Below are 24661 nucleotides of genomic sequence, written 5' to 3' on the forward strand. Positions count from 1 at the left end.
TTTTTAATTAAGAATTTGAGTTCTGCTCCATAATTTCCTCCCATTCTATCTGGGACCAACTATTATGACCCCGGTCAGAATGGTCAGTGGTGGTAGCTGGGCACCATCCAGTTCTTCTGGTCACAGCGTAGATGAGGTTATTGCTCATGTAGACTTGTTTCTTCTCTATGTTTTTGGTTACCTTCTTACTGTTTTGCTGTTGGCAAGCAGAGACCCATAGTAGTATCTTAGATGGCTGCTTGCAAACTTTAAGACCCCAGATGCTACTCATTTCACTAGGATGGCGACCATGATTTTTGTGAACTATGTTATGCCAAATGACTGAGTTTTCCCATGAGACTATGGTCCTAAGCCCTCAAACCCAGAAAATCAATGTTGGAAGGTATCTGGTTACGTCTGAGGAGTATCCATGTTTGTGTCTTCAATGAATATATGTCCCTGCATCCGTATATTATTTGTATTTAGATATAACTACAGAGTTGCTATGAGTGGGAATTGACTTGACGGCAATGGGTTTTTGGTTTTTTTATAGATATTTCTAGGAGCCCTGGTGGCGCATGGTTAAAGTGCTAGGCTACTAACCAAAAGGCTGGCAGTTTGAACCTACCTGCTGCTCCGTGGGAGAACGATGTGGCAGTCTGCTTCTGTAAACATTTACAGCCTTGGAAATCCTATGGGGCAGTTCTACTCTGTCCTGTAATGTTGCTACGAGTTGGAATCGACTTGACAAAAAAAGTGGGTTTTTTTTGGTTTTATACATACTTCTATCTGTTCTCACCTATGTACACATCTGTACCTACCTGTATACCAATTTGCCTATATCCATCCACATGTACTCAAACACTTGTTATTACTTGGTTGTGCTGTGCTCACTACATTCACATTCGATGCCACTTTTCCCATCACCAAAAAAAACTAGTCTAAGGTATAAAGTGTACTTTCCCCACTCCACCTTCTCTCTGGTAACCACCAATGAACATTGGTCTCTCTCTATCTATCTACTCATATCTTCTTATGAAAGAGGGGTCCTATGATATTTATCCTTATATGCTTGATTTAGTTCACTTAGCATTATGCCCTCCATGTCCACCTATGTTATGTTCTGCGGACTCATCATTGTTCTTTATGGTTGCATAGTATTCCACTGTAAGTACCATATAATTTGCTTATCCATTTATCCGTTAATGGGCACTTCAATTGGTTCCATTTATTTGCTATTGTGAATAAAGCAGCAACGAACATAGGTGTGCGTATGTCTGTTTGTGTCATGATTTTTAGGTCTTTAGGGTATATAACAGAGCCCTGGTGGCACAGTAGTTAAGAGCTTGGCTGCTAACCAAAAGGCTGGCAGTTCGAATCCACCAGCCTCTCCTTGGAAACTATGGGGCAGCTCTACTCTGTCCTATAGGGTCACTATAAGTTGGAATTGACTCGTCAGCAACTGGTTTGGTTTTTTGGTTTTGAGGGTATATACCTAGGAGTGGTACTACTGGATCACAGGATAGTTCTATTTCTAGTTTTCTGAGAAAGTGCTACACTGTTTTCCATAATGGTTGTACTATTTTACAGTCCCACCAACAATGGATAAGGGTTTCAACTGACCCACATCCTCATCAACATTTGCTGTTAATCTGTCTTTTATCAGTGCCATTTTAGCGTGGGTAAGATGGTATCTCGTTGTAGTTTTGATTCGCATCTCTGATGGCTACTGATCCTGAACATCTCTTCATATGTTGGCTGCTTGGATGTCCTCTTTGGTAAAGGTTCTAGAACACAGTTCTTCTGATTCTACACCTTCAACTCCCTCTCACATACCATGCTGCCTCTTCAGGCTGAGGGAAAGGAACTGGATGAATGGCCTAATCCAGAGACTGGTCCCACCCAGGATTTGTGCCCAGTATGGTAATAATGCTGCTAATGGCCTTAATACACATTCTAAATTTCTTCACATCCATTGCTCCAGTTCACCCCCATTTCTGGCCCCCGAACTCCCTGTTCTTGGTACTCCTTCTCTTAAGTCTCCTTTGTGGGCTTATTCTTACTCTGCCCAATTCCAAATAGGCATGTTTCTCAGGATTTTGTCATGGAAGCCCATTTCTTCCTAATGTACTCTTCCCGGGAGCTCTCACTCGTCTCATGGCTTCAATTATCATCTATGCACTTTAGACTTCCACACGGTTATCTCTGGACCAGAGACATTTCCTGAACTTCAGAATCACATTCACTGCCTGTTAGACATCTCTACTTGGACTTCTCATAAGAAGTTCAAAATCAGCATGTCTAAAACTCATCAATTTCTCCTCCAGCCTTTCCTTCCTCCTATAAACCTCAGAATCATCCTTGACTTTTCCTACTCTACCTCTACTTCCTAAATATTTCTCAAATCTGCCTACTTCTTTCTATTCTCACTGCCACTGCCCTAGCTTATGTTCAGCTTACTGAAAGAGCAGCAGAAAACTGTGGTTAAAAACATGGGGTCAGCCTTGTGGGTTCAAATCCCGGCTCTACCAATTAACTAGCTGTGTAACCTCAAGCAACTTACCAGATCTCTCTAAGCCAGTGTTTTTAAACTTTCTGGACTGTCACCCCGTGGGCAAAACCCTTTCCCCTTATGCATGAGAATCTGGCCTTTAGTTAACTCTCTAGCTCTGTTCCCCTGGAAACCTGATACGGGTAAGAATGTCAACTATGTTACTAGGCAACATTGCTTATGGTAAAAATGACTCCTGACTGGAACATCAAATCTAGACTAGAAGTATTATAAATACTTGATGAGATGCCATGCTTTGGGCATCCGGAGTGGAGTGACTCTGGTAACTAGGCATCTCCATTGCGAGACTGAAAGCCATGTTTATGGAATTGCTACAAGATATACTAGCTCCTGTGGGGCATAAGGCTTCTATGTCAGGGTGGCTCTCAAACCCTCCTGATAAAGATCTCTGCTCCGTGTACCTGAGCTATCCCTGGACGGCTGTACAGATTGCTATATGGGCTGCTGTAAGGACTCCCGCTGAAGAGGAATGTCTGATGCTGCCCTGCTGGCAAGCTGTGATTTCTGACCTATACAATTCTAAGTAGACTGGTGCCAAGTATAGCAGCCCATGACAGTCTTGTGAGTCTAAATGTTTAGCTGAATCTAAAATGTCCCTGTGGTAGGTGCTGCAGACTCATGGCAGGAAATATATTTTATACTGTAACCAGTACACACATATATCTCTATCTCTGTAAAACAATAACTTCATGAAACCGTACTTATGTTCTATTTGCTCAAATCTTTCCTATCCTGTTTTATTCACTTTATTTAAAAACTCTCATTATAATCTGCTAAATTGATTTCATAGCCTACTAATAGGTCATTACCCACCACTTGAAAAACATGGATTAAGCCTTAGATTCCTTATCTAAAAAAGAGTAAAATCCACTTTCATAAGGTTGTTGTCAAGACTAAATAAGATAATCCATGTAAAGTGCCTACCACAGTACCTGGCACGTGGCAAGATTCTCTAAACATTAGCTATTAGCATTGTTGACAATATCCTAACTGTTCTTTCTGTCCACAGTCTTGACCATCTCCAATCTACACAGTGGCAAGAAGAAATTTTCAAAAATGTAAATCTAATCATGTCAAGTGCCTGTTTGAAACTCTTTAATGGATCCTCACTGCTCTTAGAATAAGACTCAAATTCTTAAACATAGGCTCCACACAGTTCCCCAGGCTCTGGTCCCAGTCATCCAGCCTCATCTCTTACTCTAGCCTGAGTTAGCCATATGGCCCGCTCTGCTCAGCCATAGTAAATCTTTGGTTCCTTAAACTTGCATATGTTTCTCTATCCCAGACCTGATATATGCTCTGCCCTCTGCCTGGAACATTTCTATTCTTCCTCTAAAACTCTCAGGCTAACTTTACTAGAGTTTTAGGTCCCAAGTTAGGTGTTGACTCTTCAAGGAAACCTCAAATCCTCTTAAGACTGGGTTGGATGTCCTTCCTATGTATTCTCAAACTACCCTGTGCTTCCTATAACAGGTACTGTGATTGCCTCAATATGTGTCTGAAACAACCACCAGACTTTGCTGAGGGCACAGAACTGTCTATCTTGAAAACTAGCATATCTATAGTGCTTAGCATAGTATCTGATACCTAGAAGATATTTTATTAGAGATTTATCTGATGAATGACTAAAATCATCTTACCTCATGTCAGCACTGCCCATCCCCTCCCCAGAGGCTATTCAGAAATTACTTATGCCACTGACCACAAAATTCCTTTGTCTTCTCTCTTCAGCTGAAATCTGGTGCCCCAGATGGGAACTCCCAGCCTCTCTATCACGCATGCCACCCTCAAGGTCCAGACTGGGGCAATTCTGACATTCTTCCATGAGAATGGTGAGTGCAGCCAAATTGCCAGAAGAATACCCTCAGAAGATATGGGCAAGCAGAGCTACTTGGGCCTAGGTAGGACTTCCCCTCGTCTTTATAGACAAGGCTTTGTGCTTAAATATGATGCTTTATGCCATCACTTTCCACAGTAGAACACAATGGTTTCTACTGGTTAGTTTGGCTGCTGTTTTCCTCCCTACTCTCTTTGGTATATAGGAAAGAATAAAAAGTGGTCATTGTATGCGTTCTCTACTACCAGGCAGGTTTTGGCTAAATTCTTCTAGTAGATTAACATTATAAGGTTTATAATGGTGTTATTGCAATTGTTTTAAATCCAGGTAATTTCCCTTTTCCTCATTTCCCCCTGCTACTGCCTTTGGTCAACGCTAAGAAACCCTGATGATAAAATAAGCTTCTTTGCAGTATGGAAATTAGCAGCCAGAATTTTAGCTAAGTGGGATCTGAATATAGCTGACCTGACAATCTCCATCACAGCTACGTAGAAAAAGGCCCAAGAGGATTTTGTCCCACATGACCCACCATTGGACTTGTCACTGGTTTACTTACCTGTGGAAGAAAGTTTGGACGTGGAGTGAGTCTGGGAGGGGGAATAAACTGTGGTACTTTGATGGGCTGAGGAGGTGTTGCCTGAACCTGCTAAAAAATGAGAAAGACAAATAAACCAGAGAGGAAAACCAGTTGTTCAGTATCAAAGCCAGGCACTGTTAAAAGTATTTTCAGCATCACTATTCTCTGGATCAGACAATATTTTCTATAAGCTTCCACTGTAGAACTAATTATCTGAATTAACACTGCATTAAGAAACTTTTTTACTCTCCCACCTGCATGCTTTACCTGCAATGTAAACCAACTACATTTGTCTCCTTACACACCTAATGCAAAACGTAACAGCCTCAGCAATCTTCGTCAAATTCCTCTGACATTCAAGAACTCTCGCACTTACATATTTTAAAAGTCAATACTGGATCCAAAGTAAAATCAGACTTGCTGCCCGGCCAAATGGGCTTTTTCCTAATGTGAGAGCTTTATCTAACAGTGAACAGCTTTATTCCTATAGAGAATTTCCTAACTCTTAGCATCTGGCTGAGTTATCTGGTTGTTACTCTAAGGATTCCTGGGTAAGTGGTGAAGCTTCACTTTATTGCTCTCTAGTTTCACTCATCACTGGGCATCATTCAAAAGCCACCAAGAGCACTTAGCTGCCATTTAAGAATGGAATTTTAATTCAAAAATTAGATATATTTCCCCCAAGCTTTAGAGAACCTCAGTTTCTAAATGGCTTTACCCTAGAAATCTCAGGAACAATTTGTTTGTTCAAGTACTTCCTCCTCCAAGAATCTTTTTTCTGATAGACCTTGGACAGCGTTTCTTGAATATTTTGAAAGTCCCCCAATCAACTCCAGTACTTTCTGGGTGTAAGCACCTTAAACGAATAGTGAATTAAAAGAATTTAACAGGGAGATTTCCCCAAAGCAGTAATACAGCACAAGAGAATTTAAGTACTCAGGTTTCACAGGGAGGACTGTGGAAAGAATGGAAGGAAAGATAAACAGTGTGTATGCCTCTGTGAAGGACATTTGTTCCCCTAAAGTCAGGTCACACTTCGACCTCAAACAATCCACTAAATGAGTTTTGGTCCTTAGAATCAGGACAGCTCCATAGTTATTTAAGCAGATGGTAGCAATGCCAGAGTCTCCCGTCAGCACTGAAGGGGAATTTGGTATGGCAGGAGAGTGAGGGAAGCTGAGAAATCCAGCAGGAGTTTAAATGGAAATATTCTACAAACGCATACCCTGAACCCTCTCATGTGGGCACACATGAGTAGCAGCTGCTGGCTTACCAGAGTGACTGTGTTTTTTGCCACAATTTGGACAGCCTCTGCCCCAGGCCCAGTGACCTTACTAGACGTCTGGAGGTTGACTGGTGTGTTCTGCACATCAGTGCTGAGCACAGCCTTCTGACTGTTGATGGCGGTCACCATAGCAATGGTAGGTCTCTGGCCCACAACAGAGGCAGGCATGGTCGCAGTTGCTGCTTTCAAGACGAGAGGTAGTGTCTTTGTGGTAATCATAGAAGCTGTAGTTACAGTCTTCTAGGAAACATGGAGAACAGGTATTAGGACATCAAAGTGTGATCCCACTTAACAATATGCTGCTAAACCCCAGAAATAAATAAAGCAATAATTCTCATAATTAATCAAGTTTCTCTCTACAATAGCATTTCTTTTGTGTACACAGAGCACACTTCTTACTATAGGGAAAGGCAATCCCTCATTTGCTAGAGTTCTCAAATTTAGCTTCGTTAATAAATGGGCAAGTTAGTTCACAGTGATAACTGTAGACTACTATGGGCACAAGGTTTTCAACAATAAATAGGGTGGGTGTACAGAGTATGTGTGTACCTATTTCTTCTGTTCCTTCTAATTCTTTAGTCTCAATTAAGAAACTTTATAAAAGCTGCAAATCAATAGGGCACACATCATCTCTATCCTTAACTGCTTCAACCTCTTAATATGAAGAAAGTTATCATTTAATTCTAGTTCTCTACCTTCTGTGACACAAATGCTAGGGTAAAGGGACAGTGTCTTTTCATTTTTTGAGTTATCACCCTGGAGAGGAGGAAGGGAAATTCACAGGAGGATTAGCATTAACTGCTGCCTCAGAGGTAGTAAATCCCAAACTCCAGATAATGAAACATATTAACCAACTGGTTTAGCAAGTATCAGTTCTTGATACCAAAGGGACATGAGTCACCACCTATAATCTTTTCTCTGGAGAACTGCTGTAGAAATTACCAAAGATCCAGTAAAACATGACAAGGTGGAAATAAACACCTGCGTTTCAAAAATTCTTAGAGATGAGAGGATGAACTGAGGTGACAGGATTTGACAATGCTCCCTAAATGCTACTGTAGCTCTGAAGCTGTAATCTTCTAAACTTTTTACTCCAGTATTTAAAGGAGTCAGTTACAAATAATACAAATAGCCTTATTACGTAGAATATACATCTATCTGGTGCTACTAGTCACTAAAGATACAGACATTTCAGGAACATGAAAATTTATCTATTCCAACTTGTCAGTTCTGATTTTGATAATAACCAATCTTTTTCTTCTTGTGATGTCCAATTTGCTAGCCAGATGTGGTTATTTATATTTAAATTAATTATAACAAATTAAAATGAAAACTTCAGTTCTTCAGATGCACTACCCTGTTGCCATCGAGTCTATTCCCACTCCTACCCTATAGGACAGAGTAGAACCGCCCCATAGGGTTTCCAAGGAGTGGTTGGTGGATTCAATCTGCTGACCTCTTGGTTAGCAGCTGAGCTCTTAATCAAACCACCAGAGCTCCTCAGTTGCACTAGCCACATTTAAATCCCCAATAGCCACATGTTGCTAGTGACTACCAAATTGGATAGCAGAGATAAAGAACATTTCCAACACCGCAGAAAGTTCTACTGAATTGCATTGCTCTAGACCGTGAAAAGCACCCCACTTTTTCAGAAACAGATTTTGACAACTTTGTGAATTTCTATCTCCATGTCTATGTAAGTGACTGTGTATTTGGTTCTAGATTAAATATTTCCAAACACACGTTATCTAATCTTTAAACATCTTTCATTTTTCTTTTAACAAAAAAACTTCAATGAAGTGTTTTTTAAACACAGTGTGATATTAGCACTATCTTTCAATTTAAGACATTTAAATACAAAGAACTTCTGAAACAGTGAGCAAGTCACACCAGATGGCATTCAATCCTGGTGCCACCACAGGTTGTGGAAGGAAAGCTCTAGTCAGCAGAACTCACTGACATGGACTGTAAAAACAGCTGTGCATGTCGTCACTGCTTTAAAAGAGGTCAACATATTCTTGTTTGAAACATTCCTTATTTCAGGTAAATTCATTATCAGTATTTTAAGTAACCCTGAAGTGATTATTCTAGAAAACAGCTAATAAAACCTCAAACTCACCTGAATTATATACTTACCATTAACCCTAAGACTTAAAAAACACTGATACCTAACAAGCTTGTTCACATCTTAGTTTAGCATTTTTATTCTACTTTACAAATATTTAGCTGTGACTAAACTAATTTCACTAAAAAAATCTAGAATCTATAAAACTTTTTGAATAGTACATAGGTACAGGAGGACCTAGGACTATATGCTTCAATGAAAACTTTCTGCACAGTATCTTTATTAAACTACTTATTGACACCAAGTCACAGGTATTGCTTAGATCTTTACCCTTAATCTGGTCTGTATTTTATCCCAAGTATTAGGGAACAAAAACCAAATTCATGGAGTGTTGGCATTTAGACGGCGAAGGCAATCTAGGACTTTGAAAACTAAGCCTAATGAAAATGCCTGAACTGTACTGGCAGGAGGAGAAGACACACAGAGAAAAGGTGTCTGACAACAAAGAAAATTATTTTTATGGAAGCTGTGATTAGTCCTTGGCTAGCTGACAATGTGCAAGTATAAACACCTTCAGGAGAAAGTGGTAGTTTCCCCACAGTTTCATGAAGGGGTTCTTTAAAACCCAAAACTCAACTTGCTGGGAGTTAATGGAGAAATACATGGCAAGAAACACTAATAGAAAAACCCTTTTCAATATTTAGTTAAGTTATTGTTGTTGTTTACCTGCAAAGCAAGAGCTACTGACAGTAAAAGAGATGGACTCCAATGTACAAAGCAGTACTGTACTTAAAAAGGATTGTTACTATGGGCTCTAATTAACCTCCACATCCATTTTAGGTTGTTTTTATGTTCTTTTAATTTTGAACGGGAAGTCACTGTTGTACACTCAAATAACAAAAACAAACTCCCTTTTTTTCTCTAGGGGTTTATTTTCTGTTTGGTTTCATTAACTGCACTCTCCTTTACATTTGCATTACATCAATAAAAATGAGGGAGGTGTGAATATAGGTTGAAGGGTATACCTGTATTCAACTGTTCTATTCTTTCGCTTTCTCTATAGGTTGGAAACATTTCAAAATATGCACACATGCATGAGTTAGAGTTAACTAAGTAAGAAAACTGTTCCACCCCCCACATGAAACTTCCTCATTGCCTACGTACATTGCTAATCACTGGGTTTAGAGTAAAAAACTCTGTTACCTAATAGTTACTCCTTTCTGAACTTACATATTTAACATATGTCATATCCAACCTCCCACTTGTCTTTGTCCTCATCCTCATGAACCTTTAATGACTCTGTGATGGTTAAGATTGTGTGTCAACTTGGCTGGGCCATGATGCTCCGTGTTTTAATGTAATCACTCCCATGATTGAATATACTGTGAGTAGCCAGTCAGATGAAAGGGAGTCTCCTTGGGGGTGTGGCCCGCATCTGTATATACGCAGACGTTCTGGCTTTTTGCTCTCTCTGGATCCTGCGGCTGCTTCCTGTCGTCTCATCTCCCATTCTTGGGACTTGAGCTGTCTGCTTATCTGCCGAACCTGGGATTCATCCATCTGCACAGCCTGTGAGTGGGAGCCCTGTTCTCCGACCTTCCGATCTTGGGCTTGCCAGCTTCTGCAGCTGTGTGACTTGGGAGAGGCCTCTACCCTGATCCATGGACTTGGGACATTCTAGCCTCTACAATCGCATGAGCTGTTTCCTTCATATAATCTCTCTCTCTATATATATTTATACACTTTACTGGTTTTGCTTTTCTAGAGAACCCAGCCTCAGACAGACTCCCATTCTGATTACCAAAAAACTCAAAAGTTTTGGCATGCATTGGAGGGCTTCCACAAGCTAGTTCCATCCTACCTTGCTGGCCTTATCTCCCTCTTGTTATTGTTTAACGGAATCCATGCTCTAGCCACACAAGTTTACTTGCTATTCCTAGGGTATGCATTTACTTTTTAGACTCCATACTTTTGTTCATACTGTTCTCTACACCTGCAATGCTCTTCCCCCTCTGCTCCATCACTGAAATCCCATTCATCTGTCATGGCCCTGCTCAAATGGCCCCTCCTTTGTGAAGTGCTCTCTGATCCTTCTAGTCAAAATTACTCTACCCTCTGGTATTTTCACAGCTCATTACCAGTACTTCCATTTTATTCTTCTCTGCTAGCTGTTTGTATCTCCCTCTCTACATTTAAAAAGTTGTGAAGACAGAAACTCTGTCTTGTGAGTCCATCTTTCATACTGCCTAGCAGAGTACTTGCACGTAGTAGAGACTCAATAAATATTTACAGAATGAATAAAAGTATGTGTCATAATGTACCAGATTCGAGGGCTCCCAAGGGCAGGGAGTATTGCTATCTCTTTGTTTACCAGAATCTGGCTCGTAGAGGACATCCAATAAATACTGATTGATAGTTTAGAACACAAAACAAAGCAACTAGAGGCTTTTAACATTAAACATTTGCATTAGACAAAAAAAAAAAAAAAACAAACACAATACAAAACAAAGGTTAGCTAAAGCAATTAAATATATCAGATGGGCTACCAGATGGAGAGACACTATACAACACTGTTTGGGGGACAGCCTCTGGCCCTTCCCCATGCACCATCCCAAGGCAGCACAGTACACAGACTACCAGGGAAGGGACTAACTATTATTTTCTCTAATATATGTTACTTGAACAGAATGTTATTTGAATAGGAATTTTCCATGGGTTAAGAGAGACAACTCCTATATACCAGGAAACAAAGAATTCTATCATACTCCTTCAAGTAAACACTTTGTGATCAAACTGTACTTTGGAAAAGGAACAACCTAACCCAGCTCTGTTTAAAACTCCAATAAAAGTAATCTTAATAAGCAATCTTTCAGAAGCAATACAAGTCAGGCTCAGGGGATTTTTAAAGTCAGCTTGAATGCCTCACGCAAATATTCTTGGGGTGGGGATTAGGGTAAAAATTATGTAGGCAATTCTAGCTATCTGATTTACAACAGGGATTTCTCTTTGCTGTTTTTCTTTTTGATATTGTATGCCACTATGGAAGAATGGCTGAATAGATAGTTTTTTTCAGCCAGAACATCTGTGTTCAAATATTGGCTGTACCACATACTACCTATATGATCTTAGGTAAACTACTTCACCTCTCTGTGTGTTAGTGTTCTCCTCTAAAAAACAGAGATACTAATAATAATACCTTCCTCATAGAGTTGGGGTGAGGATTACATATGTTATACATGTAAAGCACTTAGGGGAGAGCCGGTATATAGTAAACTATGTAAATGTTAACTAACTTTAGTATTTAACAAATACTACTTAGTATTTTAAAAATAATTCACTTGCAAAATGTACTGATGAACCAGCCCAATATTCATGAACAGCCAATGATAAAGTAAGCTATACTCTTTTCCTCTACATATAAAGATATAGTAAAGACTTAGTGTTGCTGGGTAAGGGGTGTCCATGCAGATGACTCCAAAGTCCTTAAGTCTATGGGCAAAAATGAGTATATAGGTGTAAATGCGTATTTTTCTGGAGAGGTTATCCACAGCTTTCAACAGAGTCTTAAAGTGGTCTGTGACCGCAAGGATCAACACCACTGCTCAACTGTTTTTAAAAGCCATGTTCATATTACATGTAAGTGTGTGGAGATGAAGCCTAGATAGTTTTCTTAACTGAATGCCATTTCTATTCCCAAATATGTCCTTTCTGTGTATCTTGATTGCCTCACTATCCTTACACTATAGGCTAGTTTAAAATGCCCTTTGCAGTAAAAACATTTACACAGCTACACCCAGTTAGAACGTTATTTAGCTCCCACCCCTTAATTCTAATTTTGACCTGTAGCTTCTATTTGAGATGTCCTTCAAAGTATTAGAACAGATTCATATTCTCATGACTATGGACTTACAAATGAATATACTGTTTCTATTAATAATGGAAATATATCACCCTCTGATCGCGTTTTTCTACCTGGTCCTATGGACATTGATACTGAAATACCTCCATTCCTAATTGCTAAGAATTTCAAAAAACAATTCTGGATGAGGTCAAGTCCCACAGACCTTTAGAATCAAAACAAATAAATACTTCTAGACATTCAAAATAAGGCTTTAATTCTGTTCTAATGCAAAGAAGGATTTTTTCTTTGTCACTGACTAGCTTTCTCCCTTCTTTGGACAGGTAGGAAAATCATTTAACTTTTGTTCCTTAATAATGTCATTTCCTTCTATTAATAAATTTCCAGTGATTCTTATCACAGTTATAGTGTAAAAGGGCAACCAAAATAATATTTGTTTAGTGCTAGATTAGTAGAGTTCTAAAACAAGACCTATTTCTACATGACTGATGACAAGCCGATATTCAATGTAAAGCCTGCAGTGCTCTGCCCACACTTTACCTGTGAAGCAGTCAAGTTGGGAGAGGGTGCAGCTGACTGCTGCGCATGGTGGTGGTGGTACTGCTGTTGTTGCTGCAGTTGCTGTAGTGGTTGCTGCTGTGCTGTTTGCAGTTTGTTTTCAGATTGTGGCAATGGCTGTATTTGGAACTTGTCTGGTTGTTCTTGCTTAACTATCAGGTTCTTCCGTAGCTGTTCAACTACTCTTTTCTACCAAATGAAGTCAAAAAGAAAGAAACTCTGTTAGGATATTGTTCTATCAGCAGCAAAGAAATATGGAGCAATTATATGCCCCTGACATTTTTTCTTTAACTAGCTTTATCTAAAACTAGTTACATCTAAAATTTACATATATTCTACATATGAGGAGTTTAGAGCACTTAATAATTGACATTACTGTTTAACATGAAACTCACAGCATAAGGAACGTTTTATGTATAAAGGAAAACTGAGGCACACAGATGAAAAGAAAAGCTAATGGAGATCACACAGCATTCTGGTTTCTTAACAATTATTACCTTAGCATGCTAGGCTGGAAGGGCAGTATAGGGCAGTAGTGAAAGCATGACTCTGGAGCCATACTGCCTCGATTCAAATTTCAGTTTTGCTACTTACTAGCTGTGCGATGTTGGGCAAGTTATTTAACCTATCTGTGCCTCAATTTCCTGTTCTATAAAATGAGGTGATTAACAGTATCTACCCCTTAGCTTCCAAATGAGCTAATATAAGTAAAGCACTCAGAACTGTGCTTGGCATAGACTGTCAACCATTATTTTTTTTCCCATCTGATCACACAGCAACCAGTCGTACTAATTTTTGTTAATCAAACATCAAGTATCTATCCCAGTTTAAAACATTAAACAGATTTTTAAACGAAGAAACCTTGAACCCAGTAATATAAGCAACAGATATTCTAAATTATTAAAATGTGTAATTCATGAGCAGGACTCTTTTGTTGGGATAGGTTCTGTGAAAATGTATACATTTGTTTAGGCAGAGTAGGGATTTGGCTGTATGGTATGAAAATTTAAAATTAAGGTTTCTTGAAATGTTCTAGACCTTGTTCAATCTAAGCAAATGTGTATTTGGATACCTTCACTACTATAATAACACATTTCAACATGTATTATTGTTGCATGAGCACAGGGATTTATTTTGTCCACAACTATATCCTCTGTACCTAGAACTATGCTGCTGAGTAAATATGCTGTTCTCTTCACATAATCTGGAAAGTGGTAGAACTGAAGACCAGCAAATGGCTCAAAGAATATATAATAACCATCTGGGGCCAGACTTGGCTCTGACTCTCATTCCCTAGTGGCAGGAGGAAAGTATAAGCACCATTCCTCTTCTACACTTTCAAGTGGGTGCATCAGCTGAGGTTTGTTATAATCTGGTAATAGACTGTTATTTTCTAATATAGATTATAAGTGGAGAAGAAGGTGAATAAAGAGCTTTAAAGAAAAGGTTAAGTGAAACCACAAGGGCCAGGCTGATTTTCAAATTCCTGCTTATGATTTTAACCAACTCTTTTTCATTGCACATATTCTCCAAAAGATCCAAACCTGTGGGCAACTTATTTAACATATCCGAACAGTAAAATATTCACAAAATATTTATTTAAAAATGGATTTTTAAAACCTTTAAGTCAATACAAAATACATCCTTGAGAGAGTCTAAAAATGTTTTTATTATTCTTTTCAGACAACAAAAATGCCACCAAAAGACCAATTAAAAAAAGAAAAGTGATTCTGTTATACTTTATACTCTGCTAGCACTGCCTCTTTGAGTAAATATTTAAAAAAAAAAAAAAAATGATGCAGAGTCCAAAGTCTTTGTAGAAACCATCTGCAGAGGAATAAAAACACAAATTAACAAAAATATCAACTGGTTATAAAAATTAACTTTCACGTCTTCAAAATTCTATTTCTCAAGCATAAGAAGCAGAGTAACTGAACACTGCAGTTTGGAGGAAAGGGAAGTGACAGTGGTGTTGGGTATAAGTTTGAGTTTCACATGTAGATTTAATTGCTTAGTGACTGCCAGAACATTTAGACATTTAACAAATAATTATTTAGAGTTGCTTTCAGTTCCCCTCCCCATCAGACGTTAAACATACTAACAAACTAGCTAAAGTGCAGCATCAGCAGCCAGAGAAACGGGTTCCAAGAATCCTGACCAAAAAACAGCTCAAATCTGGGGGAGGAGAGAAAAACCGGGGGAAATTATACAACACAGATGTGACACCTGCCAAAAAGTAAACTTTGAACAAACACAGCACAGGAAACTAAATAATTACTGTACCAGGCACAAAAGGAAAGGGTGTTTTTCTCCTCTACAGCCATCCTTAGGAAGTAGTGTGTTCTCCTACTTACTGCCTAACTGAAGTAAACTAGCAGCCAGAGACAAAGCCCAGAGCCTGTTCTCAATGCGATGTACAACAGAAGGGAACAGTAGGGAAAGGGAGCGAGCAGGGGATGCAGGCTAGAGTACTCTGCAGCCATATGGCTAGAGCAAGGTGAAGGCCAATCAGAACCAGAATCAGGAGAGTGGGAGTCAAGTGAGTCACACTGCATTTCACAACTGTTCTTCTCCTCCACTCCCCACCCCCCCACCCTCGGCCTGAAACAAAGCCCAAGTAAGCTTGGGGGGAAAATACCTGGCTCAAAATACTTACAAACTTACATTAGTCCTTGAGTGGAATGAGGAAAAAGAAGAAACTAAGTGAGCCAGAGAAGGAGCTGTGCAGTCACATCATATAAGCTGGGTAAAGTTTTTTTTTTGAAAGATGGCTGTGGTATTTCACAGTGCCGCTCGGAAATTCTTTACCCCTGCACTCCTTGCTGCTCACCAGATTAGAAGAATACCAAGCATGTGGTTTGTGTGCATGTGGACGTGTGTAAAATTTTTAAAAATCAAGGTGTGGGGTTAGCACTGATGCCTCTGGCACTTAAAATTCTATCACTGCAGTTTGAAAAACGATTCTCAAGCTGGGTGAGCTCTGCAGTGGAGACGCTCCTTAGGTGCAGTCAGGTACACTCTTTTAAAGAGAGTTGCTATGTGCATTAGTTGGCTTTTAAAGTCCCACGATCCAGTCCTGCTGTAGTTTCTTCTTGCTGTTCTGGAATCCAATACTCACATAAACATCAGCAGGACCCTGATCTGCTTCAGTGTCTCAGTTCTCGGTGGGCAGTGAGAGAGTACAGTCATCATACTTTATAAATCCTAGCTATGTGGTATCAAAGTTCTCAGTGCCCCTTGTACAAGGTGCCTCCTCCCGTCTCCACAGGAGGTAAGCCTATACTTCTACTATTATGTGTTTTAAACAAACAAATCATGATTTCTGCTGGCCATTAATGAAGGTTATACTGGCATAAACATTTTTATATTTTCCATAGTATTCACATGGAGACCTTTAAATGCAGCTAATTATCTTGAAACATTAATCTGAAGCTCTGAGAAAAGGCTAAGTCTCACAAACTGGCCATTTATCATTCACTAATACATTATCGGGGAGTCAAGAAAAGAAAAGGAAAAAGGAAAAGCTGGAAAGAAAGAAGGTGGAAAGGAGGAAGAGAAAGTTAATAACTTATCATCTTTTCTCCTTAATATATTTTCTATAAACAATAGGCCAATGTGCCAGACCTCCAGAATGGCTAGCACCGCCCCCTTCAATCCATCTGTCAAGAACTGCTCCATAAACCCAGCATGTAATTCTAAGCCTCGGATTCCCGACGTTCGCATCACTAGGTTGTTCAGGCAGAAGAGTTCACAGAGCCTCTGACACTTCATGTCACAGTTTCCAAGACAGGTAGTCACGGTGATCAATATTGTGACAGTCAGCGATACTATTAGCATGTTCACACGACAGCAAGACAGAGCCCAAAGAAAAATACAGAAGTTTATAGGTCAGATGCAGCAAAAGATTGGGTTCCATTTTCTGCTATCTAAGGCAATCATTTCACATTCCATGGCTTTGGTCAATATAGAAGGGAGAAAATGCAGAGATGGAAGGACAGCCACTACCATCCAATCAAGCCATCAGTTTACTTCCATCAATAAACTTCCACACAAGTTTTAGAAAGCTTCTCTCAAAAGCAACTCCAGAAACAAAGCCCTGCCTTCCACAGCATCCAGCTTTTTCACTCAACTTGCTGGCATTCTGTGCTGCATTACCTGTTTATATCGATAATGAGCGGGCCATGCCACTCAGATACATTCTTAACATAGGAGTGTACTAAAAATTTTATTCCATGAATTAACCAAACAATTTGAATATAACTTTCACCCTTTATACTTAAGCTGATAGAGACTTTTCACAAACCCAGAAAGCCCAAAAACAAATCTTATGCATCTTCCTGCCCAAGATGCAGCGAAAACCTTTCCAGGTCTTTAGACTTACCAACGCTCAAAATGAAACAAGGGATACCAAGTTTTATGTGTGCAGTAAAACTAACCTAGAGAAGTTTATATTTGTTGATGAAGCCAGAACTTATCCAAAGTGAAAAAAACTTTCTACTATCTCATGAGAAATTCAACCACTTTATTTACAACACCAATATTCATCAACACTGAGGATACAGGAAGGAGATACGGTGGCAGTCTTCGGAATGCTGTCACATAATTATAGCCCAAAGAATTGGGTATGTGTTACTGGCATAACATTGGTGATAAAATTACGATATTACATAAAAGGTATGTGTTGTTTAAAGGAAATAGAAAATTAAGCGAAGAGCCAACCATCTTATGAACAAAAACACAGAATGCCGTAGGGAAAGAATAAACTCAAAATAGGCTCCCTCCTTAATGCAATCAGCAAAATTAAATGGGAGAATATGCACTGAAGTTATTAGAGGGAATATTCCAGGGAAGACACACAGGAATGAATTCTGACAGAAAAAGAATACTGGTGGCAGTGGCTATAAAAATATACTTAATTAAAAATATTTGCATTATATTTGTTTTGTCAGGCACTAGAATGTTTTCCCCAAACTCTGATATTCAGAATTGGACAAATAGCTTCTAACCTCTCACATATCCCCTTTTAAAATGCTACCTGTTTGACAAAGGCAGTGTCTACAACCTTGTCTTACATGGTGAACTGCATATGTTGTCTACTAAAGACTTGTCTCCTGGTCTTTGGGAGTTGGAAGCATAGATAATTATTTTATAGTTCTGCAAGGTGTCATGGAATTGGTGCAGTATGATATAAATGAATTAAGGAACAGCAGCAGTTGGAATTAGCAGAGATTTTTTTCCGACAAAGTTCAAATTTCTCTGCATGGATGCTTAACAGATGGTGGAGACTGCATATGTCATGGTACTGATTAGATTCTGGCTTACTTTTTTAATTAAAAAAATATTCTTTAGGGTTTACACTTCTTTCAAAACACACACACACATACACCACGCTGGTATTTACATCAGTGGGTTTTATATTCCATCTCCACAGGGGATTAGACCTTTTATTCGTATCAATGGGGTTTGTATTCCATCACTATAGGGGATTAGACTGTTTATTTGACAGCCTGACTGAAATGCAGTTTACATTTTTCTTACTTAGTTCATTCATACTCTAACGGGTAAACTCAACCCCACCTTCTCCCCCAATGCCTTATGCATGACTATAAAAGACTGCTACAACTGCTATAGTCAAACTTTGCCTAAATCTAAACACCCTTCTAAGAACCTGGGAACTGTCTTAATTTGCATCCAGCACGAGTGTGCCTGTGGTACTTAAATAAAAAAGTTATAGCCCCTGAAAGACTACAGATCCCAATATACAACATACCAGGATGCTGGGGCAAAATAGTATAAACATGTAGATTAAAAAGGAACACTGCCTGCTGGGGATGGTGGTTGTTGTAATATATTTCTCTGTAATAAAACATCAAGGAGGCCAAAGTCAGAACTCAGATGGCTTATACTTAAGTTCTGTAAGTTTCTTTGAAGCACTAAGCTATACTGCTTTGCTTGCTTCAGAAGAATGCTGAGGATCAAATGAATTAATGGTGAGGAATGCTTAGAAAGCTGTCAAGGGCAATGTAAAAAATAAGGGATGATGACCAATGAATAATACAAATTGTCTAGCAAGAATTTTTAACTCAGAGCAATAGCTAATTAAATGTGACTTTCATTTCCAATGTCAATTACATTTCAATCACTTGATTTTTAACGTCTAATAAAACATTTTTATGTTAGTTCAGACTATGTTTGTTTGTTTTTTTAAATGAGAACTGGCAAAAAAAAGCACAGGGTTAAGAAAGCAGGTGCTACCTCTTGCCTTTTTATCTCAGAAGTTAAACACATTAGGGAATACTTACCTGTGTAGAAATCTAGGTACAGCCCATATTTCCTATACCTCTGTAGTGGTTCAGGGTTATAACCCTGAATGCATAAAACAGATGTCTGATTTAAATGTAAACACAGTAATGAAGACAGCAGAAAAAAATACAAGAACAATTTGCAGTCTGTATAAGTTAGCTGTTCACTAATGTAAAAAAGTGCCTGAATCATGGTGTTTGTATCACAATGAGATATGACACGGAGGCTATTAATCTGTAAATTAAACTCTAGCTCAGCAAGATACACGGCCCTCTGTAACTATCTGTGATAGCACTACTGCACACACCACCAGCTTGTCATTCATCATTCTATGGCTCCACCCATGACTTAAAGGCAGCATTGCCTTGTTAATGTCAGAGTTGTCCCATACACCATAGACACTCTCTCATTCCTCTACCCTGAAATTGCTGTGGTTTTCCTCGCAAAAGAATTATGATTGGAGATGGCTGCACAGTAGCTGTCCCTGACAAGCTGGATATGAAAACACAGTTTAAGCACAGTGATGATTCTAAAATGGGGGAGGAGGATGAAGGAACAAAACCAAAAACCCCTATCATTTTATGGGACACTGTTCAGATAAAACAGATTGTTTTGCCTACTCCAAGCCTTGGGTACCATTTAATATAATGTAGGAAGTTCTCTTTTCACAGAAACACAAGACAGAGTCAGATTCTGGAAGAGGTTAATATAATAGATTATTTAACCAAATCTATGCAGAATGCATCAACATCTACTAAGACCTGGATCAATCATTTCACAGGCAAAGATACCTTTTTAACAATCCCCGAGTCTGTTTATTTTTTTTTCCTTAAAAGAAAGTTTTAGAAGATAGTATAAAAACAACATACTGTGTTAGGCAGTATGCATCATGTAGAAAATATTCTATGATAAAATGTAATACTTTCCTTACATTTAAACAAATGTAAGTCTTATAAATCACTAAACACTGACATTTTGAGTTGGGAAATATTTTAACAAAAGTACATCCTGAACAACACACTTGATGCTTAAAAATATAATTTTTTAAATCATCTAGAATAATACTATAAACATATAGGTTAAAAAGATTCTAAAACTACTGAGTGACTATCTCTTAATTTCACAAAGTATTCACTATTTCAATAATAGGATTCATCACCAAGTAGTTGTTACACTCAGTTAAAAAGAAAAATGAACAGTGTTAAAAATTTACTTTCTGAAAAGACCTCACATAAAACAACACCGAGGGAGCAATTCCATCACGTATGTACGCTGCCAAGACCACGGACAGTTAACTTCAAGGGATTGGATCTTCCAAGACACGTGACAAAGGATGATTTGCATAACGCTGTATTTAGTCTGAGTTTTCTGTGTCAAAGATAGAAGACACTTGAACTTATCCTTCAGAACTTTCGAAGAGGTTTGCTTTTTCGTTTTAAACTGTCAGTACTAGGAACTTTATTAAAGAGAAATAAAGGTTCAACAAGATAGAAGGATAAATAATCTCTTAATGAATAAAATGCATTTGGTTAAAATTTTAAGTATTTTATTAAATCTTAAGTGTGAAGAAAAACATTTTTTTATAGGTTATAAAAGTCACCAAATCCAACCCACTAAACCTGAACAAATGTTTAAAGTACACACAGACAGACAGACCGACAGAGAGACAGACAGACAGACACAGACACAGACACAGACACACACAGACACACACACAGACACACACACACACACACAAGCTTTGGATAGGATGGAATGGCCAAAATAAAAATGATTTATTATTTTTATCTTCTTTTAGGATACTGCTTAGTACTGAAGGTACAGCTCACTCTCTTACTATACTGCTCTACAGTTTCCACGTCCAGAATAATTACTAAGGTGCAGGGTCAGAAGAGAAGTACGTACTGTATTGAACATAAGGTTAGTCCCTTGATTTTTAGATACAGGCTAACGTGGTAGCTGCTGAGTTCTATAATGGTTACAATAAAAATAACAGCAGTAATATCATATAGATATTACCTGCTAGGTAGGACATGGAGGCTCTGGGTGGGTAAGTGACTTAACCTAGGTCTCAAGTCAGGGGTAGAGCCAGACTTAAGAGATCTGGCTCCTGATACCTAATTCCACATCCTAGCACCCCCCACACCATTATTTGACTTACTGGTAAGGGTCTGGAGCTCTCACATCTATGTACTATATAATATAGCTGGAGTAAGCCACAAAAGCACTTAATAAAAACTACACACACACATACACACACACACACATGGACACATGTACACATACATACACATATATATTTCCCTCTATTCTGCTTTTAGGAAATAGAAGTAAAGAGGCAGTATTGTGTAGGAGAAATAATATAAAGCGTCAAGCAATCCGGATTGCCATCTCATATCTGTCACTAAACTAGCTCTGTGACCTTGGGTAAGTCACCCAGTCTTGATCTCAGCTTCTCTACTCAGTCTCTAACATTCTCTTCTGCTTAAAATTCTATGAATCTCTGAATGGCAAGAATGCAATCGCCTAACCTATACCTTCCACCTCTATAGCACTGTACACAGAAAACTAATGCTCATAATGTTGACCCTGACACACTACAAAGAAGATAAACCATTAAAGAATATTTTCATTTAAGGTTGAGAACTCAAATGCACAGGGGCAAGGCAGGGAATATAGGTGAATGAGCAGGCCAGCAGTAAGATAATAGAGACTGATGGGCATGAAAGTCAGCTGGAGAGGGTGTGCCTCGTCTAAAGGCATTAATGTATAAATTGCTTTTAACACTGTGAGCCAAACAAGATACCTCTGAGGGTTATACTAAGCCCACGGGCTACCAGTTTTCAGTTAATTACATTAACTGAACTGTAGTCACTAGGAGAGGAAAATGGAATCAGACATTACTTAGAAAATTTTTCAGCAATAAGAGGTGAATCAAAAAAGGATTTCAGATAACCAGAACATTAAGATGGCCTCCTGGTTAATAAAAAATTTATCATAATGAACGGGTCAGGGTGTGACTTTAGTGCGAAGAAGCACAGAAATAAAAAGCAAGTAATCAATGGGTACTGGGAAGAATATGACAAGATAAAATATCTGACGATATAAGGGAGGCAGACAACTATATATAAAATATAAAGGTGAGAATGAAAAATTTAGTAATAATATGTTCAATAATTGTGCTGACTTTATCAGAGCAGTTTAAAGTACCTTATACATAATTTAGCTCCCTCATCATCACCTCACACCGATGGAAGGATGAACTGGCATCAGTCTTTCTACCACTGAATTGCAGTTTGTCTCTAGGGTTGACACACTCGGCATTTCTCAAGCTGAAGAAAAAATTCAAGCCTCGAGTTGCAACACTGAAGGAGTCTTTGGACAAAATACTGAATGATGCAGGAAGCATCAAAAGAAGATGGAAGGAATACACAGAGCCACTGTACCAAAAAGAATTGGTCAACATCCAACCACTTTAAGAGGCAGCATATGATCAAGGACTGATGGTACTGAAGGAAGAAGTCCACGCTGTAATGAAGGCACTGGTGAAAAACAAGGCTCCAGGAATTGATCAAATACCAACTGAGACGTTTCAACGAACGGATGCAGCACTGGAGGTACTCAATTGTCTGTGCCAAGAAATCTGGAAGACAGCTACCTGGCTAATCGACTGGAAGAGATCCGTATTTGTGCCCATTCTAAAGAAAGGTGACCCAACAGAATGCAGAAATTACTGAACAATATCATTAATATCACATGCAAGTAAAATTTTGCTGAAGATAATTCAAAAATGGTTGCAGCAGTACATCGACAGGGAACTGCCAGAAATTCAACCCGGATTCAGAAGAGGACGTGGAACAAGGGATATCACTGCTGATGTCAGATGGATCTTGGCTGAAAGCAGAGAATACCAGAAGTTGTTTACCTGTGTTTCACTGACTATGCAAAGGCATTCAACTATGTGAATCATAACAAATTAGGGATAACATTGTGAAGAATGGGAATTCCAGAACACTTAATTGTACTCACGTGGAACCTGTACATAGACCAAGAGGAAGTCATTCTAACAGAACAAGGGGATACCGCGTGGTTTAAAATAAGGAAAGGTGTGCGTCAGGGTTGTATCCTTTCACCATACTTATTCAGTCTGTATGCTGAGCAAATAATCTGAGAAACTGGACTACACAAAGAAGAATGTGGTATCAGGACTGGAAGAAGACTCATTACCAACCTGCGATACGCAGATGACACAACCTTGCTTGCTGAAAGTGAAGAGGACTTGAAACACTGATGAAGATCGTAAGACTACAGCCTTCAGTACGGATTACAACTCAACATAAAGAAAACAAAAATGCTCACAACTGGACCAATAAGCAACATCATGACAAATGGAGAAAATATCGAAGTTGTCAAGGGTTTCATTTTACTTGGATCCACAATCAACACCCATGGAAGCAGCAGTCAGGAAATCAAAAGACACACTGCACTGGGCAAATTTGCTGCAAAAGACCTCTTTAAAGTGTTGAAAAGCAAAGATGTCACTTTGAGGACTAAGGTGTGCCTGACCCAAGCCATGGTATTTTCAATTGTTTCATATGCATGCTAAAGCTGGACATGAATAAGGAAGACCAAAGAAGAATTAATGCCTTTGAATTATTGTGTTGGCGAAGAATATTGAACATACCATGGACTGCCAGAAGACCGAACAAGTCTGTCTTGAAAGAAGTACAGCCAGAGTGCTCCCTGGAAGCAAGGAAGGTGAGACTTTGTCTCACATACTTTGGACATGTTATCAGGAAGGACTAGTCCCTGGAGAAGGACATCATGCTTGGTAAGGCAGAGGCTCAGTGAAAAAGAGCAAGACCCTCAATGAGATGGACCGACACAGTGGCTGCAACAATAGGCTCAAACACAGAACAACTGTGAGGATGGTGCAGGACTGGGCAGTGTTTCATTCTGTTGTACACAGGGTTGCTATGAGCTGGAAGAGACTCAACAGCACCTACGACAACAACAGCTAGCGTTGAAGAAAGCAGCTGTTTAAATACTTCATAGTAGAGGTCAGAAAAAATGAAAACTACCTTGCTGAAGCTATCCAGGGAATTATAGTAATCAAAATGTAATAATCAGATTTGGAATCCAACCAGAACCCTAGAACTAACATTTCATATACTTAACTGGTTCTCACTTATGAGTACTCAGATTTTTCAAAATCATTTAATTTACATGATTATGAAAAAAGGAATTAATGTTATAAATATATGGATTACTTAATAATTTTTCAATAATCCTACTTTCTAAGTAAACCCTAAATGAAAAATGTTGGCATCGTTTTTTTCAAATATTTCCCTAATGATTTGATTTTTTAGCCTAAGTAATTGTATGTTTTATACAGCACTTTACACGTATAAATTTTCACACCTTCTTCCCCAAATAAGATTCTCACAACTATCTGGGGTGGATTAAGGCAACTGTCATTGATTCAGATGGAAAAACTGAGGCACACTGTGACTGATGACCAACCAAAAGTTACAGTTATCTAATAGTAAAACGTGGACTAGAATATGGAATCACTACCCTCTAGAAAACTAGTTGGGATGAAGCTCTGTTCACTAAACAAAGAGCT

General features: G+C 38.8%; 1 protein-coding gene across 1 annotated transcript in view; it reads right to left on the minus strand.

Moving 5' to 3' along the window:
- The window catches only part of PHF21A (PHD finger protein 21A), a 165067-nt gene that overhangs the window by 27716 nt on the left and 112690 nt on the right, over positions 1 to 24661 (minus strand). The window contains exons 7-9 of the mRNA XM_023741815.1: positions 12715 to 12921; positions 6239 to 6490; positions 4945 to 5034 (exon numbers count right to left, since the gene is read on the minus strand). Of these exons, the coding sequence (XP_023597583.1) occupies positions 4945 to 5034; positions 6239 to 6490; positions 12715 to 12921 (549 nt within the window). The remainder of the gene's footprint in view (positions 1 to 4944; positions 5035 to 6238; positions 6491 to 12714; positions 12922 to 24661) is intronic.

The sequence above is a fragment of the Trichechus manatus genome, unplaced genomic scaffold (assembly GCF_000243295.1).
Source record: "Trichechus manatus latirostris isolate Lorelei unplaced genomic scaffold, TriManLat1.0 scaffold00191, whole genome shotgun sequence".
In the NCBI taxonomy this organism is placed as follows: domain Eukaryota; kingdom Metazoa; phylum Chordata; class Mammalia; order Sirenia; family Trichechidae; genus Trichechus; species Trichechus manatus.